Raw genomic sequence first — 22,000 nt, 5'->3', positions numbered from 1 at the left:
TGACTCCTGTCAAAGTGTCTAATGCTTTGACCAGTGTTTAGGCGCATTTACAAGCATTAGTAATTTATTCTGGCCATTGAAATGAATAAACGCTGAAGTGCTAAATGTGTCTAGTGTAACACGCGTCAAGCGTTTTCTCTGCCAAAACGCTGCTGTTCTTGGACACACTGGCCCTGAGTTTTTTTCCTGCTGGTAAAAGCTTATAAAAGTCTATGTGTGCATGGAGACATAGGATAACATGGAGGGCCATTTGGAAGCAGTAAAAAAAAAATCCCTGACACCCATAAAAGGGGTTGCAAAAGTGCCCTGTGTGCATGAGGTCTTATTACTCAGATAGGTGCCTTATCTATATCTGTGATCATTATCTTGTGATCTGCCCCACTTTTTTCTATCATTATTGTTAGCATATTTTATATGTAACCCAAGGCAATTCCATTGTGACCCAGGAAGGTCAAAAGGTTGGACACCCCTGGACTAGCAGATTTAGGTGGACTTAACTAGGAAATTGAAGCTGAACCCCTGCTAAAACTTTATAAGCAGTTAACAGTTTTTATTTTTGGAATAAAGGTTTTGTCTAAACAAATAAAATCTGATTATTGTAGCACCCCTGTCAGTGTTAAATGATTTATCCCAACACTCTAACTGCTACTTTTTCTGGACAGCTTGGTCTGTGAAAGTAAGTTGAAAAATAACAGATTCACTGGCTGTATCACCAGGTGAAAATAAAGTAAGAAAACCTAAAAAAACAAAGAAAACATATGAAGCCACCGCATCTAAAAAATGCTAAGCTGCAATTTAACACATTTTTTTTTGTGTTTAATACAGCTTTAACAAAAATGGTATCATGCTTCCAAAGTGTATTTGTGCTTAGGTTTTCCCAATCCATACTGCTGTTGTCTTCCCCGATATTGGTTCTTGCTGTGTCTGGATTGCTATTTTTACGTCACTGTTGACATACTCTAAAATTCAGGGCAAAGCTAAAAATTACGTGTTTTTTTTAAAGAAAAGCAACCCAACTGACATTTTTAAAGCTGAACTCCAGGCAGATGAAAAAAAAGCACAAATAAAAGCAGTTCTGAATTTACTGATACATCATTTTATTTATTAAATTTTTTTTTTTAATGCAAGCAGTGCAGTCCCTGTACAGCACAGCTCAGAAAGAGAGAGAAAGAAGCAGCACCAGTTACCCATCAGTTCATGTACTGATAAGGAGCATGCTAATAAGAAGAGAAAAGATGAGTTCAGCACCATGCTGTTTCTCCTTCACTGTCCAATTACAGGCCGTGGATGGGTCTATTACAGCTTGGGCACAGAGGAGGTGGGTTGAATGATGCTGGCCATGATTCAACCCAAAAGAAAGCAGTATTGCATGGGACAGCTCCAGACCCAAGGGGAGTTTTGCAGCAAAAAAGCTTCTTTTTTTATTTTACCGTTTAAGGCAAATGGTCAAAAATACATGGATTTATTCATGACAGAAATAGAAAGAGTGAAGAAATAACATTTTTATTATGAAAAATCAAAGTGCATTTTAACATATGTTTTGTATCCTGGATCATGTTATAACCTACACCAGCATACAATAACATACCATAATACTGGCTGACAAGCTACCTCAGCTACCTAAGGTGCTTTAAACGCTATTACAGCTTGATAAAATTGGGGCCTACAAAGTAGACAATAAGACACAGAATAAAAATTACTAAACTACACTAAAGCAGTGCATGTAATGGATATACTGTAATGCCATATAGTACTTGCCCCTTGAATTTGAAGAGGCTATTTTGTAAAAAAAATATATATAACTTGTCAAAAGCAGTAAATTAGAAATCAGATTTTTTTCTCACCCATTTTTCAATCTTTTTAGGGTTTCAGATATGTGACCCAGGAAAACGAGTGTTGTGGGAGATGTAAGCGGGCAGTGTGTGAACAAGAGATGCCTCACCTTGAAGGAAATAAAGGAGATTTTGATGAACCTGAGGGCAAAAGCCGTTTTTATAGTGTAAGTAAATTTATTTTTGATTTCTTAAAGTGGAACTTAACTGCAAGCTGAGTGCAAAGGACTAGTCACCAATATTGCCTGTAGGCTCCCTGCATCTGATCTTTCCCCATTACTGACTTACCATGCCTTGTCCTGCACTGTCTGTGTGGAGGTGGTCATCTTGGTAGAGGCTCGGGGTTTTACTTCTTTGTGTTAGAGCCTCCAGCAAGGAAAACATTGAGCAGCACAGTAGTCACATCACCAAATCTCAATCCAAATCCCATGAGACTAGCAGTCAGAGGGCACAGTGCCTTGGACCTCACACTCTCACACTGCAGATTTATATAGCTACACTCACCAGCCACTTTGTTAGGTACACCTCCCTAGTGCCAATAAAATATCCCCCACACCATTACACCACCACCAGCCTGATCCATTGATACAAGGCAAGATGGATCCATGCTTTCATGTTGTTTACACCAAATTCTGACCCTACCATCTGCATGTCGAGCAACCAGTCTGCCCATTCTCCTCTGACATCCATAAGGCATTTGTGTCCACACAACTGCCACTCACTGGATATTTTCTCTTTTTGGGACCATTCTCTGTAAACCTTAGAGATGGTTGTGCATGAAAATCCCAGAAAATCTCTGCAGTTTTTGTAATACTCAACAATCACGCCACGTTCAAAGTCACTTAAAGTGGAGTTCCACTCACCCTGTCAAAAAATAAAAGTCAGCAACTACAAAAACTGTAGCTGCTGACTTTTAAAAAACAGCCACTTACCTGTCCCTTGGCCCCGTGGTGTGTTCCCCGCAGCCTGTTTCACCGGCCGTCCTGTATTCCAGGAGGCCGGCATCTTCAGTGTGGGCACCCAGCTGTGATAGCTTGCAGCTTCACAGCCGGGTTTCCACTGCGCGTGCGCAAGCAGCGCTGTGCTTCATGATTGGTCCTGTCACATGTCCCAAAAGACTACAGGGAGAGAGGACACCTTCCGTTTCTGATCGCCTAGGCAATCGGACCGGAAGTGGGAGTGGGTACCTGTCAAATTGGGGTACCCGCTCCCCCCCCATGCCCCCCAAAGGTGCCAATCCTTAATGGGGAGCGGGGGAGCAGTCCTTAAAGCCGAAATTCCCCTTTGGGTGGAGCTCTGCTTTAAATTCCCTCCATCCCCCATTCTGATGCTCAGTTTGAACTTCAGTAAGTCGTCTTCACCATGTCTACAGGCCTAAATGCATTGAGTTGCTGTCATGTGATTGGCTGATTAGCAATTTGTGTTACTAAGCAATTCTACAGCACTGACATCTTCCACTGCCCACCCTCATAGTATTGGTGTTACCACTGCCTTAAGTGGAATTCTGAGTTTGTGGACATGCCAGAGAGTGCCTACCCTAGTGGTCCTGCCTCCCAGACTTGCGTGGGTTAGTTATATTGTAGTAGGCATTGTAATCTTTTATTATAGTAACTAGTAACCCTCTTGTATTGAACTATATCTTCTCCCTTTATATTGTAAAGAGCTGAGCAAACTGTTGGTGCTATATAAATCCTGTATAATAATAATAATAATAATAGTAACCTGAACTTTGTAACGCTACAACAGAAAATGTATTATGTACATTTAACAAACCGTGCATTAGGCTGTATTTTATAAGCTGAGCAATATATCATCATGTAAATGTCATCTCTACATTGGTCATTTTGGCTTGCTGCAGGTTGGTGCACGGTGGGCATCTCCATTTGATCCTTGTATCTTTAATGAATGCACGCAAGTGAACGGGGAAGTGTTTACTCTTCAGAAAAATGTGTCCTGCTCTGACATTGAGACCAAGAACTGTCCCACTGGTTTTGAACTGAAGTGTGTCCATGGAGCAGAGTGCTGTCCCACTTGCCATTGTGGTGAGATTCCCTGTTTTTTTTGTTAAAAGAGATCTCTGGGTTATACAATTTTGATTTTAAATGATACAAAAATGAAGGAACTATTATGTTATAATCAATATGTTGGTAAGCTGGTGTACACACCAAAGAAGCATGCAGGGGCGGACTGACAACTCATGGGGCCCCCGGGCAATAGGGGATCATGGGGCCCCTGTGTCCTTGCCCAAACTCAAAAAAGCCTATGAAAAAGGTACCAGGGGCATCTCATGGGGCCCCCTACTGACCCCGGGCCCTCAGGCAGTGCCCGAGTTTCCAAATGGTCAGTCCGCCCCTGGAAGCATGTTATTTGCAGTCATTTATCTGATGCTGACTGAACATCCTTAAGCACTCCCCTTTTTCCCCTGTCTTAGAGGGTGGTGTGTTCTAAACAGGGCAGACTGACAACTCATGGGGCCCCTGGGCAATAGGGGATCATGGGGCCCCTGTGTCCTCACCCACACTCAAACCACACCCAAAAAAGCCTATGAAAGGTACCAGGGGCATCTCATGGGGCCTCCTACTGACCCTGGGCCCTCGGGCAGTGCCCGAGTTCCCGAATGGTCAGTCCGCCCCTGGTTCTAAAGCAATCAAAGCCCCTATTGACCATTGTCTGGTCTGTGGGAATTCCCAGACCAGTAACTTGCACAAGAAAGAAACGTTTTGTTATTGGTTAGCACCCAGTTATCAGGTAGCGGGGGTAGGTAAGTCTCTATACTACAATGATTTGTGACATACCAGGCTCAGTCCGGTCACCCCTTGAAAAGTAGTTAATGTAAAAGCCAGTAGCTCAAAAGAAAAATATGACTTGGTAATGGTGACATAATCATCAAAAAAGTCCCATATCTGCACATCATTTGTTCATGCATTTGTATCTTTAATAAACAACTTGGCTTTTTATGTAGTGTTATTTCTATGTAAATGACCTATACATTCTCCCAATCCCTAAGAAATGATGTGCATTAGAGCTAATTGTTCCTTAAAGAGCAATATGAACTTCTTGTGCAGAGCAAGCTTATGAAGTATTGGCACTACCAAGGGCTGAGGAGCATAATGTTTTGTTGTTTCACCAGTGTCTTGCGAATGGAGAAGCTGATTTTATATGCAAGTGTAGGGGTGGCAGGCAATGATGGACTATTCCTCCATGCTTCCCATTGACTTGTTGGGTGCCAAATCTGGCTTATATAAGAGGACTGCCCCCAGGTGGGTTCTTCTGGGCTATGCTAGGCAACTGTAATGCTAGGCACTGCCTCTTACACATGGGGTACCTTTATCTGTGCCATTTCCATCAATACCCTGGGACAGGGACAAGGCTAAGGCCGCTGTGGGGGAATACTCAACCTTATGAAGGGCCTGTACTTTACAGATGAATGTACACCATGTACACTTGCACCAAAACTGTCCTCCAGTTAAATCTTCGGTCCCTGTGTTAAAGTGTTGCTAAACCCAGGACCCTGCATTCACTCTATCTGATCTCCCACAGTACACACAACATGGAGATGCAATTATTTTAGTAAATATAAACTGCTAAACTGGGAGATCACAGAACAAAACTGCAGTAGTATAAACTACTTTAATTAACAACATCAAATTTGGTTAGCATATTATATGGCTCTTTTATACCATGCCCATTATTACAAAACCATCTATACCTCTACCTATTCTTAGGACCTGTGATTTCTGCTCCCTACACCAGCTTGGCCACAAAGGGAGTGGATATGCAAGCTTCATTCATCTCATCTCAGGGGTGCACTTTGGTGTCTTCCCCTTGGGTTCTAGAGGACCTTGTTACTCTTGGGTTGTACTAAGTAAAATGCTTTGAAATTGTAATCTGTGTCTTTCAGATCGCATCCCGGGCTGTCTTCTCAATGGAACTATTATTGGGGTAAGAAAAGATTTATTTAATAAAGCAAAAGCCATCTGTTCACTGAATTAAAATGGCAGACAGTGGGCTGAGTGAATTCTGGAATATAAACTTCATACTTGTGCTGTTAGACAGTTGTACGTTGAAAACTGTGCACTTTTTGAAAGTGGATAGAGTAAAGGAGGGTTATGACCCCTGTCAATATTTTTTTCTTTTTGCCATCTATGCTTCACTGGGGAGATTTTCCTTCATCTCTGACCCATAGTTATAACCATAAGTGAAAGAAAATCCCTCCAAAATTAGCAAAATCCTTTGCTGATTAATGTGTGGCCTTCCCTGCTTGACAAAGTCAGATATTTGATCAACTTCTGTTGAAGGGAACATGTGGAAAATGTTGATCAGCAGCTGCAGCCACTGATCAGTGCATTCTGACAGAGGAGAGTCCTCCTGATATAATACAATGCCCAAATGGGGGATTCCTTCATCTACCTCATTTATGAGGATGGAGGAATCTGTCAGTTTGGGGGGTTTTTTTGTTCTTTTTTTTTGTTCAGCCTGCTGGCAGAACAAAAAAAAAAGCAAAAAAAATTCTACCCGTCTATAACCAGCTTTAGAGATGGTGTCCTGCAGATGCATAAGATTACAGGTTCGGCTAGAAGGAACATCAACTGGCAACACAGCTTACAAAGAACAACAGAAACATCTGTTGTGTCAGGGGAGCTTTTTCCTGGTATAGACCTGCTCGGGCGTGACAAACCGAGAAGTGGCCACACACAGTGGCTATGATTAAGATTCCTGCATGAGCACATAGCACTTAGATACATGTCAACACCTGGAGAGTAAGTTGTTTTTCACAGAATGGTAATGGGGTTTCTAAAATTATAATGGGGTTTGCTACATGGACAGTTTACCTAGAAATACGGGAGTTCCTTACCTGCTGGAACCTTGTTAAAATCACACCATGCAACTGCCTGGCCATGTTGTTTGGAAATTAATTTTTTTCAACTAAAAATAAGATGCGGCACTTAATAACACAGATCAAGGGAGTAATTAAGATTGGCAGCAGATGTTTGGTTGCTAGGGAAGGCAGCCTCATTCCCCGGAGAGAGGCTTTCTCAGGTGGCCATACCTGTACCAGTCATTATGCAGAATGAATTGTGTTCTGTACCTCTCATCTTGTGAACATTTCTCTGTTGCATAGGACACCCAGACAGCACAGGAGCTGTAAGGACTGGTTTACACTAGCTTGTATGGTTGGGTGCAGTTTACCGTGCAGGCAGCTGTCAGTATGAAGTCCGGTAGGGTGGTGTGATGTTTCAGTCCATTGTGCTGTTTACTTTTTTATTACTTTATCTGAAGCGTCAGTGAATTACACCACAGTGAAGTGACATGTGGCCCAGACCACTGCGCTTGGAAAAAATGTAGCATGTCTGTATTTTTATACACAGCACACTAGATTGGTGGTGCCGATGTGTCACAAAGATAATAGTTGTTTTCTATATGTTCTTCAGGTGTCTGACATTTTTCTAGTGTGAAAAAATGGCAGTCGTTGCACATAGTGTATAGAAAACCCTCAACGGACCTCCTACAAAAAGAAAAACTTATGCCGCTAGCAAATAATGTGTTCCCACATATACAACATAAACAAATCGAAAATGCAGCGTAACAATATAAATGCAAAATATATTGCTAACCAATAAATACGTGCACAAAACAAACGACCATACTTGTGAGAATCAATGTGTGCTATACCAGATGTCTAATCAATACATGCATATACGACTCCATAGACTGCACACAACCAGTGCTATACATGAATTGTGCACACAGATAACGAATAATTGTCCTTAATAGTGAACTGTCCCTTTAAATCTTGAATATCAGCACATGGACTTGTGGGGTATATATCCCATAAATCGTAATCCACATACAATTCATGTACAGGTGAAACTCGAAAAATTAGAATATCATGCAAAAGTTCATTTATTTCAGTAATGCAACTTAAAAGGTGAAACTAATATATGAGATAGACTCATTACATGCAAAGCAAGATAGTTCAAGCCGTGATTTGTCATAATTGTGATGATTATGGCTTACAGCTCATGAAAACCCCAAATCCACAATCTCTGAAAATTAGAATATTGTGAAAAGGTGCAATATTCTAGGCTCAAAGTGTCCCACTCTAATCAGCTAATTAAGCCATAACACCTGCAAAGGGTTCCTGAGCCTTTAAATGGGCTCTCAGTCTGGTTCAGTAGGAATCACAATCATGGGAAAGACTGCTGACCTGACAGTTGTGCAGAAACCATCATTGACACCCTCCATAAGGAGGGAAAGCCTCAGAAGGTAATTGCAAAAGAAGTTGGATGTTCCCAAAGTGCTGTATCAAAGCACATTAATAGAAAGTTATGTGGAAGGGAAAAGTGTGGAAGAAAAAGGTGCACAAGCAGCAGGGATGACCGCAGCCTGGAGAGGATTGTCAGGAAAAGGCCATTCAAAAGTGTTGGGGACTTTCACAAGGAGTGGACTGAGGCTGGAGACAGGGCATCAAGAGCCACCACACATACAGACGGATCCTGGACATGGTCTTCAAATGTCGTATTCCTCTTGTCAAGCCGCTCCTGAACAACAAACAACGTCAGAAGCGTCTTACCTGGGCTAAAGAAAAACAGACCTGGTCTGTTGCTTAGTGGTCCAAAATCCTCTTTTCTGATGAGAGCAACTTTTGCAGAAGAATGGAGAGGCACACACTGCAAGATGCTTGAAGTCCAGTGTGAAGTTTCCACAGTCTGTGTTGATTTGGGGAGCCATGTCATCTGCTGGTGTTGGCCCACTGTGCTTCATTAAGTCCAGGGTCAACGCAGCCATCTACCAGGAGATTTTGGAGCACTTCATGCTTCCTTCCGCAGACGAGCTTTATGGGGATGCTGACTTCATTTTCCAGCAGGACTTGGCACCTGCCCACACTGCCAAAAGCACCAAAACCTGGTTCAATGACCGTGGGATTACTGTGCTTGATTGGCCAGCAAACTCGCCTGACCTGAACCCCATAGAGAATCTATGGGCATTGCCAAGAGAAAGATGAGAGACATGAGACTGAACAATGCAGAAGAGCTGAAGGCCGCTATTGAAGCATCCTGGTCTTCCATAACACCTCAGCAGTGCCACAGGCTGATAGCTTCCATGCCATGCCGCATTGAGGCAGAAATTGCTGCAAAAGGGTCCCAAACCAAGTACTGAGTACATATGCATGCTTATACTTTTCAGAGGTCCGATATTGTTCTATGTACAATCCTTGTTTTATTAATTGCATGTAATATTCTAATTTTAATGTAATTATGACAAATCACGGCTTGAACTATCTTGCTTTGCATGTAATGAGTCCATCTCATATATTAGTTTCACCTTTTAAGTTGCATTACTGAAATAAATGAACTTTTGCACGATATTCTAATTTTTCGAGTTTCACCTGTATAGCACTGGGTATGTGCAGTCTATAGAGTCGTATATGCATGTATTGATTAGACGTCTGGTATAGCACACATTGATTCTCACAAGTATGGTCGTTTGTTTTGTGCACGTATTTCTTGTTTAGCACTATATTTTGCATTTATATTGTTGCGCTGCATTTTTTATTTGTTTATTTATGTTGCATATAGTGTGAACGAACCCTGAAGCCTTTTGGGGGAGACCTACTAAAACTGGTGCACACACAATCTGGTGCAGCTGTGCATAGTAACCAATCAGCTTCTTGCCTCAGCTTGTTGAATTAAATCGGAGCTCCACCCAAAAGTGTAAGTTCCGCTTTAAGGCATCTTTCCCCGCTCCTGATAAAGAAATGGCTTTTTTGGAACAGTGGGTACCTGATTCCCACTACCTAGGTAATCAGAAGCATACGTTTTGCAGTATTCTACATTCTTTGTAGCTACTGACTTTTAATTTTTACACAGGAGACTGCAGCTCATCCTTAAGCTCTGACAAAACCTAGAAGGTTACTATACCCAGCCGCATTGGATTCTGAGTGCACTAGCTTTAGTACATCTCCCCCATTGTATAGTATTGCAAAGCTGTAATGAGCTAATAAATTGCTACTTCCATATTTTACATCAAAATGAACCTCACTTACACTTCTATGTAATTAAACTAAAAAATAGAGCTTCCCTGTAAATAAATGAGATATGATACATTTGTTTTGCTCTTAAAGGGCTTGTTTACACTTGCTTCAAAATGTGGAATTGGACACACTTTTTTAAAGCACTCTGAATGGTTAGCTTACAGTCCTGTTCACACGTTGTATTTGCTTTGCTTCCAAATTTAAACCCTATGCTGCTTTCATGGTGTTTTAAAGCATCTTTAAAGCCTCCATAGAAGTCTATGAAAAAGCTCACTTACAGCACAGTATATGTTCTGGAAGTGTCTGGTGCAGGCATAATTTCTGGTGTGCAGCAAGGAACAGCAGAAAGGAGAGCGCTTGTTGTCTGCAACATGGGAATGCTATAGCGGAAGGTTAGCGGAAGGTGAGAGAGGACTGAGCAATAGAGGATCATCAGAGCTGGAGGCCTGGAGCAGGAAAAATTAACAATGTCATATGTGAGAGCAATATACCAGAAGGTGAGTGGGGACCTGAGAGGGAGAGGAGGATCAGCAGTGCTGGGAGTTACTACTGAGTAAGGGATCAGAAAAGCTTGAGGTTACTATTGAGCAGGGGATCAGCAGAGCTGGGGGTTACTATTGAGTGGGGGATCAGAAAAGCTGGGGGTTACTACTGAGCAGGTGATCAGCAGAGCTAGGGATATTACTGAGTGGGGCATCAGCAGAGTTGGGAGCACTACTGAGCAGGGGATCTGCTGAACTACAATACTGATAGGCTGGGGATCTGCTGAATGAGAGTACCAATGAGCTGGCGATCTGCAGAACAGGGGTACTAATGAGCTTGGGATCTGTTGAGTAGTGGTACTACTGAGTTGAGGTTCTACTAGGCCCCTTTAAAACAAATGGAAAATCAACACAGACACAGGTCATCTGCCTAGCTTCATTAAAGCTTGAAAAAAGAATAATCAAAGCATCAAAAATACATAAATAATGAATGTTGAAGCGGTAGGTGTTTTAATGTGTTAATTTGAAGCTTAGTGTAATGATACATGCATTATGTTCACACTTATTGCAATTGTGCCATCTATGGTTCAACATTTTATTCAATTTTTTCCAGCCTGAGAAGACATTGATGATAGATGAATGCTCCTCCTGTGAATGTAGCGTTTCCAGAGGACCAAATCCAAGTTATAAATTATCCTGCCAACGGACAACATGTGATCCTTGTCCACAGGTAAGGAATATGTAATCAATAATAAATAATGACATAATAGGGTGTGTCCCTAAAGTTTAAAAAAAATGTGGTCTTGCTGGTTAGAGAGCCCTTCCACTGCTAAGTCAGTGGCTGATAGTTTGAGCCTATGTTTGGCTTTGATTTGTTGTTCTAGGTACTGTACTTTCTATGTATAATTGCACCAGCCATGCACTATTAGTTTAATGCCTTCTCTAGTGTATTTATTGTATGTTTTAAGTTTTGTATTTTATTTTTCTACCTTATATTTTTGGCCTAAGGCCTCACCCCTGCCTTGGAAATTTTTTAAAAATTAATAAAAGAGATGGTTTAATTCTGTGCAGGGTCTTAAAGCTGTACCCCGGAATAAGCAAACATTGTCTAAATACAAGATCAATGATTAGGCCTTGTTCACACCATGCATGCTGAAAAACTCATGGAATCTGACACACAGATTTCACTTGCAGAGACATCAGTTTACATCAGTTTTCATGCACGCTGCATTGAGTTTTATACACGTTGCAGATTCCTGCACAGAAAAAATCTGCATGTGATGCTAGTGCTTTGGTGTGAATAGAGAACATAGAGAACAAATGATTTTGTTGTGTCCTTGCAGAACGCATGCAGAAAAACTAATATCTCTGCACCATGGTGTGAACGAGCCCTTAATCTTAGTTGAATTTTGGTGTGGTTTGCATATTTCTTCCAGTTCTGTGCAACAATTCAGCATAGAGCATTGCCTCTGTACGGGAATTTACTGAAATAAAGACCAGTTACTGTTGTTCTCACTCTTTGAGCAGACTGACTGGTCTTGTTCCAACCCCCCCATGGATTTTGGTCCCCAAGTTTAACTTAACAAAGTGTTCATCTATGTTTCCCACAGCCACCAGTCAGAACTGGATTTCCAGAATCTGTCATGCTCAGTCTTGAATTAAAGTAGTTCATATAAGGCAATACAGAGGAGAATATTTACTAAAACTTGAGCACTAAGAATCTGGTGCAGCTGTGCATGGTAACCAATCAGATTCTAACTTCAGCTTGTTGAATTAAACTTTGTACTTTTTGTACTCTGCAAGCAAATTAAAAATTTAAAAAATAATATGTGACAAAAAAATTGGGCTACCGTTTGGCTTCTGTTATTTAAAACAATGCAAAATTTGTACTCTTGTAAAAATGAAACATGTTACCACAGGTAGAGAAACAGATCTGTCTAAGGTGAACAATTTAGCCTTGACTGCTCCCTATCCCCTGACCCTTAAAGGAAACTTGTAGAGAGGAAGTATGGAGGCTTCCACTGGTGGCTTGTTTTTAATAATACTAGTTGGCTGGCTGTCATGGTGATCCAGTGGCTTCAGTGCTTCACTCTTACCTGGAACAAGTATGCAGATTTGGAGTTAAAACTTCACTCTAAATTTCCTTATCTTTTATAGTTGCCTGGGTCAGGATCTCAAAGTATTGAAACTTGACAGCTGGGCAAATAACATTAAGATGAAAATGGATCCCTCTTCCCCAGAACAATGCACCCCCTCCCCCTCCCCCTCAGCCCTGTTTTTAAATTGTGTTTTACAAATACCTTTCTGGAGTTGTCTTCTGCCCAATTATGTTCCTGTTCTGGAGTCAGCAGTGGGAGGTCCTAAATGCTGAAAAGAACAGCGCTCATTTAGTGAAATGAGGTTGCAAGATGACGTGACGCACCACCAAGGGGTGTATCCATGACTGTCTAGGCTCACAGGAAGGGAGCAGCTGAGCAGGACAATGGAAGATGTGGAGCATGGAAAGGGCAATTACTGCTTTGGCAACTTTTTCTAAGGGGAGTTGGGAGATGCGGTGGTATCTGCATAATGGCAACTGTAATATGGAGTCCAAGAAATCTTTAAAATTATAAACACATTATCTAATGTAAAGCCTTACAAAAATTGTCTGTGGCCAAAGTCATAGACTACATTTACCATCATAATAATGGCTTATTCTTAAGGTTTAACTCCTTTATGGAAGGGAAGGTGAAATCTGTTTAGATCCCTCCATCCTACAGCATGGGATTCAGAATTGCTGAACCCTCTATGCGCACACAGGGAACCATACCCTCTGTACCATATTGTGTTGCCCACACAAAGAAAAGCAGCAAATCCACTTAAAGTTCAACTCCATGGGGTTGCTTTGCTAAAACTGGAGATTGCAAAATCTAGTGCAGCTGTGCATGGTAGCCAACCAGCTTCTAACTTCAGCTTGTTCAAATAAGCTTTGCTAAAAAAAAAAAAAAAAAAAAACCAAGGAAGCTGATTGGTTTCTGTGCAGAGCCGCGCCAGATTTTGTACGCTCCAGTTTTAGTAAATCAACCTCCATCTTGGGAAGAACCCATCACTGGAGAAGCCCCTAACTAAAATCCTGTGAACATTATAATTGGTTAAACTTGTTGACTTAATTTTTTTTTTTTTTTTTTACAGAACACTGTTTTGCAAAAGGTTAAAGGCACCTGTTGTGGCAAATGCATCTTGATGTCCTGCACCATCATGATGAAGAACGGAAATCCAGTTAATATAGAGGTAATTATGCATCCCGTAAATAAAATTTGTTTGATTAGAAAAAAAGAATAGTCTAATTTTATTTTATTCTATACATCCACATATGTAAATTGAATGCAAATGCAAACGTGAATGCGTATGCATTTTACATATCATGCATGCGCTTGTTACTAGGGGCACTTCAGACAGATTTAAATGATCCAGATTATCGCATCTCTGTATTAATTGTCATCATAACTTTTTTCAGTTGCCATGGGATCCTTGGGAACACCCCTGTTTTACATGGGCTTCACCTTGTATAAGAGTAGTATGAAAAGCAAGCTTTTACAATGCATTTGTAGAGGTTTCAGCAAGGTTTTGTTGAAGCTTTTAAAGCGTCCTTCAGTTCCAGTTTGTATATGTTGAATACAGATCCGAATGAGAGTGTTGACTACTTGAAGCCTGCAGTGCTAGCAGTGATAATCAGCACTCCCATTACGATCTTTGTATAACATTTCTATACAGGAGCTGAAGGGTAGTTTAAATGCTTAGAGAAAGCTGCTTGAAGCTTGCCAAAAACTTTGTAATAGCTTTCTGGAAGTTTCATAAAAGCTTGCTGTTCACACTATTCTTTTTTTTTAAATTATATATTTTATTAATTTTCTTTAGAAAAAGAGACAGTACAAGTAACAATAATTCACATCAAATACATCAAGTACACTCCCTTTTCCCCCCATTTCCTCCCTCCCTATCCTCTTAAATGTCCATTCCTGTCTTAACTTCTCTTTCCCTTTCTGTATACCGACCTATTTCTATTAATCTGTTTAATCGTTTCACTTCTCCAACTCAATTATCAAATCACCCTTCATCTAAAATCATACCACCCTCTCCATGTTTCTCTAAACACTTCCACTTTATCCTTCTCAATACAACACAACTTCTCCATCCTATTGATATACTCAATTCTATTTATCCAGTCCTTCATTGTTGGGGGATCCTGGGATTGCCAATATTCGGGAATCAAACTCTTTGCCGCACTCAATAGATAATACAGTCTATTATTTTTATATTGTTTTGCGGGCTGTTCACACTATTCTTATACAAGCTGAAGCCTATGTGAAACAGGCCTTATAAACCTTTATAAAATAATACTGTAGTCACTGTTGTCATTAATTTAGCACACGTGTTGGATCATTTCTATGTCTATGGCCATCCTCCATCTGCAAGCATGTGGAAACTGTGCAGAAGACGTTTATAGCTTCATCCAAGGGGCATTGTACCATAACACTTAATGATGCTGGGATGAGGACAGGCGATTAGTGGGTATTAAAACAAAAGTACAGCTGTTACTAACGCATCCCCAACCCCACTCTGGAGTCCCACACCACAGCTGTCCTTTAAATAAAAGCAGCAGTTTTGACTGCATAAATGCTATAAACCACTTAACGCCTTTTGGTCTTACTCCAAACTATGAAAGTACCAAAACATATATATAGCAATGACTATAGCAATGACAGCAGGTGCACTGCTGGTGTAGAAAAGAAAATTATCCAGCTATCTCCGTGATGTAAACTAAAAGAAAAAAACATTTTCTTTTAAACGGCTACTTTTCAGTCCAACTTAGAACATCATTGTGATGTTATCAAGTGATACGTTTTAACTCCAAAATAATACAGTATATTGTTATAAACGGATGAGATGTTGGGACCCCTGAACAACATACGCACACCATGAGGAGATGTAATGAAAGGTGATCCCATCTTTTTATCTGTTTTGTTCATTGACACTTTCCTTCCAGCCCAGCAAGTCCATACAGGATGGCTGTAACACATACAACTGCAAAGCTAATGAACAAGGAGAGTTGACTCTGGAAACTGTGGTAACAACTTGCCCACCATTTGATCATCAGAAATGTTTGGCAGATGGGGTAAGTGTGGTATAAATTCATTAATAGCATACCTATGCTGAATTCACTTTCTGAAGACAGAGACAAACTGTGAATTGCAGTAGTTTCTTGCTTTTTTGACTGTTAGTATCACTGGGATATTAAATATCGCCCTGGGGCTTAGGGTTAAGGGTTAGTTTGAGCCAAACGATTATGTTTAGTATGAATAAGGTTCATGTCAAAGTACTATCCATTGTCCAATTTGTTTACAGTTTTGGATAGAAATGGGTTATAGAACCGTTGTCAGGTTTGTACCACTATATGTTTCCCAGCAGGGACGATTCCCCTTCTCTGTCTTGGTGGCGACTATCATTAGGACAGAAAGTGATGGGAAATATTTTACAGTTGTCATGTCAAAAGAAAGATGAGGGGAAATCTTCTAATGATGATACCTACCACAGAAGATCAACACTTTGTGGAGTGTTGATTTATGAACAGATTTCATGGTGATCCAATGTTTAGGTCTCACTTAATGTATATACTAACAAACATATACTACATATAATCATATACTTTCCAAATTAATTTGTTCTTCATTTTTAGGGTAAAATTGTACAACTTGGAGACTCCTGTTGTGAAACATGTAAGTATACATATCACCCCCATCATTACTCTTTTACTTCCATCATCTATGTTTTACAGAGACACATTTTGATTGGGCTTATTCAAATATTTTGAAACTTTTATATGTTTGACAGGTTCACTTTATGAAATTGCAGACCCAATCAAGTTAATTTTGGTGTTTATGTGATATCCTAGGTCAGGAACCGGAATGTAAGCAGATTGCGGGGGTCCTGAACTATATACGAGTTGATGACTGTGTGACGGAAAGACAACTAAATGTACACTACTGCGAGGTAAGATACAAAACAGACACGTATACAACTTAAGTGTACATACTGCAGCAGAAAAGACTGTTCATTCCAAGCATTGGGTTATTGGATCATTATCATATTTGGCTATTCAAGCTTATACTCAAGTCTGGAAGTGCCATTTAGTGCCCAAGCTGAGAGAACCGTTCTCACCACTCTCTGTCCCTATGAACTTTTACAACCTACTGTTTCTACAATGTGTCTAATAAGCACACTCTACACACAGTAAGAAACTGTAAAATGTGTACAGACATGACATGAGATTACACTGTTTGTTTTTGGCCAGATCCAGTGAAGATCTTATGTCCCTGGGGTCCACACCCAACCAAAGCACAACTGATCACTGGAGAGCTATTCCAATCACTACTGTCTTCTACCCCCTTCCTGATATACGTAGCATGGACTTTGTCTGCCAACGCTACTTGCCTTCTCCTTTTTCCTGTCTTCCAAAAAAGAGCAAAGCTTCTGCAGTCACTAGGTGATGATGGTGGTTGAAGGCAGTTGGACGTTCTATAAATACAGTAATGTCATTTACGCAGGGACAGTTTTTTTTTTTTTTTTACAAACCCTGACCATTTTGGTGCTGCAGTATGAACAACAGAGATATAAAGTACACATATATACAAATTTATATATGTGAAACAAGGTTGTATCACTGAAACCCTGAATTTGTACATTGCTGGATGAGGAGAGAACCCTGTCCACACCTTCCTTTGTAGCTGCAGGTGCTGTGATGTATCCTTACAAGGAATACAGAGAATCTGAAGTTAGGTTTTAGTCATTTCCCAATAGCTTAGAAATTCCTGCTGTATATTTACATTAGAGGGCTGAATGTCTCTGTGACGGAGGGTAGGCAGGACAGAACACACATAGTAGATGGCAAACGCAAAAAGCTTTATTGAGACAAACAGATGACAGTCACGCAATAGAGGGACTTGCGGGGAGGGTGAATTCGCCAGTACAGGGTAGCAAGGAGGGGCTAAAACACTTATAGTCCAACACCGAGAGCCAAGGGAGAGTCTCTGTAGCAATTGTAATCCAACGGGGGGGGGGGGGGTGGTAGGGGGTCAGTACAGAAACAGTTCAGGTAAAACAGGGAGAATGCATATACTTATGGATCCGACAGGGTGCCTGTGCTCCCAGGGACAGAAAGTGGAACACAGGTACCTGCTGGAGTCTGGATCATGCGGGTGGTGTTCCCTTCTGGGCTGAGTCCTCAGGCAGCTAGCAGGCAATCTCTCCCCTCAGCTGGGGGTCTCTGGCAGCTGGCAGGCAATCCCTCCCCTGGACTGGGGGTCTTGGGCAGCTATCAGGCAATCTCTCCCTTGCGGGGGGGTCTCTGGCAGCTGGTAGGCAATACCTCCCCTGGACTGGGGGTCTCGAGCAGCTAGCAGACAATCTCTCCCTTGCTGGGGGTCTCAGGCAGCTAGCAGGCAATCTCTCCCTTGCTGGGGGTCTCTGGCAGCTGGTAGGCAATCCCTCCCCTCCTGGGGGTCTCTGGCAGCTGTGGGTGCAGTTCCCCGTTCGGCTAGGGGGGTCTGCAGAGTCTGGCCCCCAAAGGTCCCACCGCAGCTGGGCTCCTTTGGTGGCTGGTGCAGTGGTGAACAACGAACCCGGAGCGCCCGGCATCAGCTTCTTAAGCTAGGGCAGTGGAGGCCATGCAGCCAGCTGGCCGGGAGGGCGGAAGCCACCGTGATGGACGTTGGCCATTTGGCAGGGGTCTCTATACTGTGACAGTCTCCATGACCTTAAAAAAAGGAGAAAGCAAATGTGACCTCAGTACCTTTGTTGTGAACTTTGAGGACTCCTCTCTCCACATTGTCTGCACCTTTAGGGGTCAGTGAATGGTTGTTTCAGAGCATTTATACTGCTTGTTAGGAATTTATAAATATGGTTTGATTGCCAGAAAAGTTTGGCAGTGGGACGAGTGCGGACTAAACTTGTCAATAGAATAGAGGTCAGTGAGGGTCTGTTTGGGTCTTTTTTACTGCTTGATAACTATATATACTGTAAATAATTCCCATAGTGTGGAAACAGGTGCACTTTAAACACAAATCTATAAACAGTGAAACTCTAGAATATTGCTTTGTTATCTCTCAGACAGCCTTTCCCAAAAATTCAGGAGCTGTAATGAGCAAATAGCAACTTCACCTAAGACATGGCATTTCCCCTTTCTGCCTCCTATTCCTCATTACCTTGATAAGCAGAATCACTGATCAGTGGTGAGCTGCAGTAGGTAGGGAAGAACCAAGTGCTGCTGACCTCTCATATCTGCATATTAGTGGGTCTAACTGAGGTCCATGTGCAGACACTTGAAGGTGTCAGCTATACCATCCCAGATATTTACAATTCCACTGACTAGAGATGCTAGTTGTACACAAATTCTGCCATTATATATGATATGTAAGTATCTATTTTGGAGATATATTGTCAAATATATTGTATATTATATTATAAATCTGTTATTTTATTTCAGGGCAAATGTACCAGTAAATCCATCTATGCCATAGAGACACATCGCATGGAAGATCAATGCATTTGCTGTTCTGCCACCCAAACCGAGCCAATTAAAGTGCCCTTGAGATGTGCTAATGGGACCACAGTAGAACATGAAATCTTACAAGCAACAAACTGTGAATGTCAGTCTCGCAAATGTACCACTCATAGCTCTGTTCCATGAGACACTTATTTCTTCCCAACTGTTAAGAAACTTCTTTTTGCCCCACAGCAGCCAATAAGAAATAAACTTAGTTTACTGCTTAGGATGCCTTGGGTAACTGTACATATTTGCTGTTTGCACTGTATGTCCATGCACTTGTCAATTGTGTACAAATGCTTCAATTATCATTTAAGTTTTCCAAGTTCCTATACAACCTCTAGTAAGACGTAAACATTAATTGCACAACACTCATTTTAAGGTGCAAGTTGTGGTGGGCTGCTGTGGAGAAATCTAGCACACTCCTAACCTAAACTCAAAAAGTGAAGATTTGCTATTTATAGGGCCCTTTTTATTAGTAACCCAACATTGGTACAGTACTGCTAAAAACTGAGACATTTGGTGGATTTATAGGCATCTAGTGGAAGACCAGGATTTATTATAAGCCACTTAAAAATACCATGTTCTAATCTTCCAAAATATTTTGCACTTTTTCCATTCTTTGATCTGGGTTTCATTTCCATCTGCCCACAATAAATCAATGTAAACACTTAAAGTTGGCCTGAACTAAAAAAAAAAAATGAAAAGATTTGGTATGTTACAAGAAACATTTTGAAATGTTAATTGTGCCTAAGCAGTGCCCTGAAAAACATACATATTGTCCTGAATTCCTCCTGAAAGTTTGCAGTGCACTTCCCGATATGGGAGGTGCCTAAGTATTCTTGTACCTACAGTCTCAGAGCTGTCTGCAGTGTGAGGTCTAAGGCATTTCTGCTTCTGACTACTAGTTTCATGAGCTTTGGAGTAGATTTTTTTAATTTCATTACTGTGCTGCTCACTGCTGTCCTTGCTGGAGGCTCTGACATAAGCAAGCAAAACCCTGTCTCTACCAAGATGGCCACCTCCACACAGAGACACAGAACAAGGCATGGTAAATCAGTATTGAGGGATTATCAGCTACAGGGAGACTCAGGCAATACTGGTGACAATCCCTTTCCCCTTTGCTTTTGTTTCTTTCCAGTTCTTTTTTATGTTTGAATAAAACTAATTTTGTCTTGTTGAAACATTAAATAAAAAGTAATCTACTACAGTCATGCGTGGATCTTTAGTTATCAATGTTAAGTACACTCCATCATGGAAGAAATTCTGCTAAACCTGGTTAAAAAAATACAATTGATCAGTTGTTCTTATACAGTAAAATATCCTATAGGCATTTTTGGAAGTATTTTTTATTATTGAAAAACAGAGAAATCAATAGGCAGCAAAGAGCAAGTCTTTAATACATACAAAGCATTATTGCTAGATCTAGATTTTGTTTGTGTGACTGTTAAAATATTTGGTTTTGGAAAATGTATTCCTTTTCATTGGTCTATAGTTAGAATTGTTTTCAGAATCATATGAGGATGAGGAATATGAAAGTCCATTGTATGTTGTAAGTACTCAGCTTTTAAGGTGGTAATATCAGTTGCCCATTGAGTTTTGTGGTCAGTATATACAGTCTGTTAAGATTAGGGAATTTGTTTTTTTTTTTTTTTTTTTTAAGTGCACTAAAACGGACTTGGAAAGATGCGTAAAGCATTGTAATTATCCACTGAAAATCTGTGAGAAATGCATTTTGATGTATCTATAAAAGATGTCTCAATCTCCTCACGTATCACAAATCTACTAAGCGACATATCAGCATGGATGTCACATCACTACCTTAAACTCAATCTTTCAAAAACTGAGCTTGTAATATTTCCTTCCCCCCAATCCCCCACTCACGACTTTACCATTAAGATCAACAACACAACCATAGGTCGTTCCCCTCATGCCAGGGTGCTAGGCGTAATCGTAGACTCTGACCTCTCCTTTGGGCCCCACATCCACTCACTGGCTAAATCCTGCCGCCTCAACCTCCGGAACATTTCCAAAATCCACCCCTTCCTGACCAATGACACCACAAAACAACTCATCCACACCTTGGTTATATCCCGCCTCGATTACTGCAACTCCCTCCTCACTGGTCTACCGTTACACAGGCTATCCCCCCTTCAGTCTATTATGAATGCTGCTGCTAGACTCATACACCTTACTAACCGATCAACGACTGCTGCCCCTCTCTGCCAATCCCTCCACTGACTTCCACTAACCCAACGTCTAAAATTCAAAATACTAGCCACAGCTTACAAAGTCATCCACAACACTGCCCCTAGCTACATCACCAACCTCATCCACAGATACGGCCTAAATCGCCCATTCCGCTCCTCCCATGATATCCTCCTCTCTAGCTCCCTCATTGCCTCCTCCCACGCTCGCCTCCAGGACTCTCCAGAGCCTCTCCCATCCTCTGGAACTCCCTACCACAGCATGTCCAGTCAGCCCCAACCCTGTCTGCCTTTAGGCGATCTTTGAAAACTCACTTCTTCAGGGAAGCCTACCCCACCTCCACCTAAGAACTGTTCTTGAATCACCTCCGCCAGATCATCCCCCGCAGTTATCACCTTTTGTATCACCTCCCCCTTCCTTTAGATTGTAATCTCCATGAGCAGGGCCCTCCTATTCCTTCTGTTCTGAAATGTATTGTAATTGTACTGTCTCCCTTATATTGTAAAGCGCTGCGCAAACTGTTGGCGCTATATAAATCCTGCATAATAATAATAATAATTATTATTATTATTAAAAAGAATACAATTCTTTATCTTTCAGTTGCCTCAGGGTAGATAGATACAGTCAGGTCCATAAATATTGGGACATTGACACAATTCTAACATTTTTGGCTCTATACACCACCACAATGGATTTGAAATGAAACGAACAAGATGTGCTTTAACTGCAGACTGTCAGCTTTAATTTGAGGGTATTTACAGCCAAATCAGGTGAACAGTGTAGGAATTACAACAGTTTGCATATGTGCCTCCCACTTGTTAAGGGACCAAAGTAATGGGACAGAATAATAATCATAAATCAA

At 41.1% G+C, this 22,000-nt stretch overlaps 1 protein-coding gene across 1 annotated transcript in view; it reads left to right on the top strand.

Annotated features, from left to right (window-relative positions):
- Positions 1–20,140, top strand: part of VWF (von Willebrand factor) — a 219,839-nt gene extending 199,699 nt beyond the window's left edge. Inside the window, exons 44-52 of the mRNA XM_089669873.1 lie at positions 1,865–1,999; positions 3,691–3,874; positions 5,734–5,774; positions 10,963–11,079; positions 13,521–13,619; positions 15,376–15,504; positions 16,066–16,105; positions 16,282–16,379; positions 18,871–20,140. Coding sequence (XP_089525999.1) covers positions 1,865–1,999; positions 3,691–3,874; positions 5,734–5,774; positions 10,963–11,079; positions 13,521–13,619; positions 15,376–15,504; positions 16,066–16,105; positions 16,282–16,379; positions 18,871–19,074 — 1,047 coding nt within the window. The 3' untranslated portion in view covers positions 19,075–20,140. The remainder of the gene's footprint in view (positions 1–1,864; positions 2,000–3,690; positions 3,875–5,733; positions 5,775–10,962; positions 11,080–13,520; positions 13,620–15,375; positions 15,505–16,065; positions 16,106–16,281; positions 16,380–18,870) is intronic.
- The last annotated feature ends 1,860 nt before the right edge of the window (positions 20,141–22,000 follow it).

Source organism: Staurois parvus, unplaced genomic scaffold (assembly GCF_062004578.1).
Source record: "Staurois parvus isolate SC_StPar_1 unplaced genomic scaffold, SC_StPar_1.0 ptg000010l, whole genome shotgun sequence".
NCBI classification, from domain to species: domain Eukaryota; kingdom Metazoa; phylum Chordata; class Amphibia; order Anura; family Ranidae; genus Staurois; species Staurois parvus.
This window is presented reverse-complemented; position numbering and strand designations above follow the sequence as displayed.